We start from the raw sequence: 1,976 nt of genomic DNA on the forward strand, positions 1-1,976 counted from the left end.
TGTGAGTGTGTTAACACTAACCACTTCAGGAGAGGCATGACGATCAACTTGGAGTCAAGGCCAAAGATAGCTGCTGTGAAGAATGCTTGTCCAAAGTTTAGGACAATGTCCAGGAAGACCAACTCAACATAAACACCATTAACTTCTTCTGTTACAAGTGTCCACATACACAAAGCAAAGCCCTGCAAAAGAATATAAGGTTTGAATGTGAATATCAAAAGTAATTTCATACTGTTTAAGCAGGAAGCATCATTTCACCTTCATATTAAATACACTTACTGATTCTTCACTTATAGTTCAAAAAGCTTCTAAACTGAATGAACAGGCAAGCCTTAATACTTTTGCACTCACCACTATCATGGAGCCACACAAGAAGAGTAGCAGGACCACATGCCTCATCATCTGGAACTCATCATCTCGATCACGGACAATCGTGGTTTCTTCAGGTTCAGTCAGCTGAGCAGAAGATACATGACGCTGGACAATGTCAGAAATATCGTCCCTCTCTCTTGACTCATTGCGATAACGATTTCCTGTACTTAGTTCATCATGAGGACTGAAAAGGCTGTAAAGGTGCAGTTAAATGTTAGTTAATATTATAATTCATGTGTAAAATGTTGTTATAACTAGTCAATAACATAATTAACAACAAGCAAAATAGTTGTAACAAAAAATACATAACAGAACCTATTCACAATATGCTGTTTCAGGGTATATTATCTCACACATCTATCAAAAGTAAGTAGACTCCTAGAACACTACAAAAACAGTAGTAGGAAAAGCACTAATAAAAATACCATTGGCAAAGGATGGGGAAAAAAAAAGAGCAAGAATAAACTACAGAACAGAGTATATGACTAATCCAAAAATCTTCACTGACCTATCACTGTCTGAAGACAGCTGGTCCTCAAACTGTTCTGGGTCTCGGGCATAGTTTACCATTTCTTCCATGTCTACTATTGAAGAGCCATTTAACACACCATTGCTTGCTGAAAAGGCAGTAAAGTTTATGAATGTCTGAATAGAACACACTACAAAAAATACAAGTATATTATGGAAAATATATCAAACAATAAATTATTCTCCTTCATCTTACACAGATAAAGAAACATAGCTTCCATTTACTCACTCAATTTTGGCCGTTCAACTGTGGATGATCGAGGAGAACTTTGTGCCGAGCTTCGTGCAGAGCGAGAACCTCTTCGATCATCTGGGTCATCCAGATTAAGTAGAGATTCATATTGTGCATACCGCTTCTCATGTCGCTGGTGGAGTATGAGGCACACCATTGTTGCTGTGGACAAGATGTGGTTCTCATGAGCACTGATCATATTTAGCATTATATCAGAAAATGCCTTCATTGAAAGATTTCAAATTATATGACCACAAAACTCATAAGTGATAAAGAGCTTCAGAGATTTTTACTTACTGAAAAGACTAAACCAAAGGAGAAGTAAGGCAACCACAGCCTGTGCTGAGCCATACTGAAAGTTTGGGTCATGTTTATCAGCTACATCTGTCTCCTGCTGAACCATCAGAATCAGCACTGTCACAAGGATGCCGGGCAGCCTAGAAAACATAAAATATATGTATATTTTAACATTGCTTTCTTTTTTTAATATATATCAATAATATCATTTCATCTTTCTAAACTTGAACCTTGCAGTACTACTCACCCCCATCCAATAATAGCAAGGAAAGGCCTGAGTCGAAGCACAAAGCACAGAGACCGCCAGCGCAGAAGGAAAAGTGTAATGGCCAGGATTGCCGTCCACAGGCGGGATGAGAAAACACCCCATGAAAAGAGCACAAATTGGAGATACAGCTTCCATGTATGGTTGCAGTCCATCACTGACCACAGCAAGGCACCTAAAAGGAATAAAACATTGCTTAATAATTATCAGTAATAACCAATTTTAATGAAACATGATTCTTAACAAGAAAAAAATTACTTTAACTTATCTAATCATGCAGTG

At 37.8% G+C, this 1,976-nt stretch overlaps 1 protein-coding gene across 1 annotated transcript in view; it reads right to left on the reverse strand.

The window, feature by feature from the left end:
* LOC119586207 (integral membrane protein GPR155-like) overlaps positions 1 to 1,976 on the reverse strand; it is a gene marked incomplete at its 5' end in the record, with an annotated part of 11,959 nt that overhangs the window by 1,338 nt on the left and 8,645 nt on the right. Inside the window, 6 exon segments of the mRNA XM_037934908.1 lie at positions 22 to 182; positions 352 to 565; positions 881 to 989; positions 1,130 to 1,294; positions 1,430 to 1,569; positions 1,677 to 1,869. Of these exon segments, the coding sequence (XP_037790836.1) occupies positions 22 to 182; positions 352 to 565; positions 881 to 989; positions 1,130 to 1,294; positions 1,430 to 1,569; positions 1,677 to 1,869 (982 nt within the window).

This window comes from Penaeus monodon, chromosome 21 (assembly GCF_015228065.2).
Source record: "Penaeus monodon isolate SGIC_2016 chromosome 21, NSTDA_Pmon_1, whole genome shotgun sequence".
NCBI classification, from domain to species: domain Eukaryota; kingdom Metazoa; phylum Arthropoda; class Malacostraca; order Decapoda; family Penaeidae; genus Penaeus; species Penaeus monodon.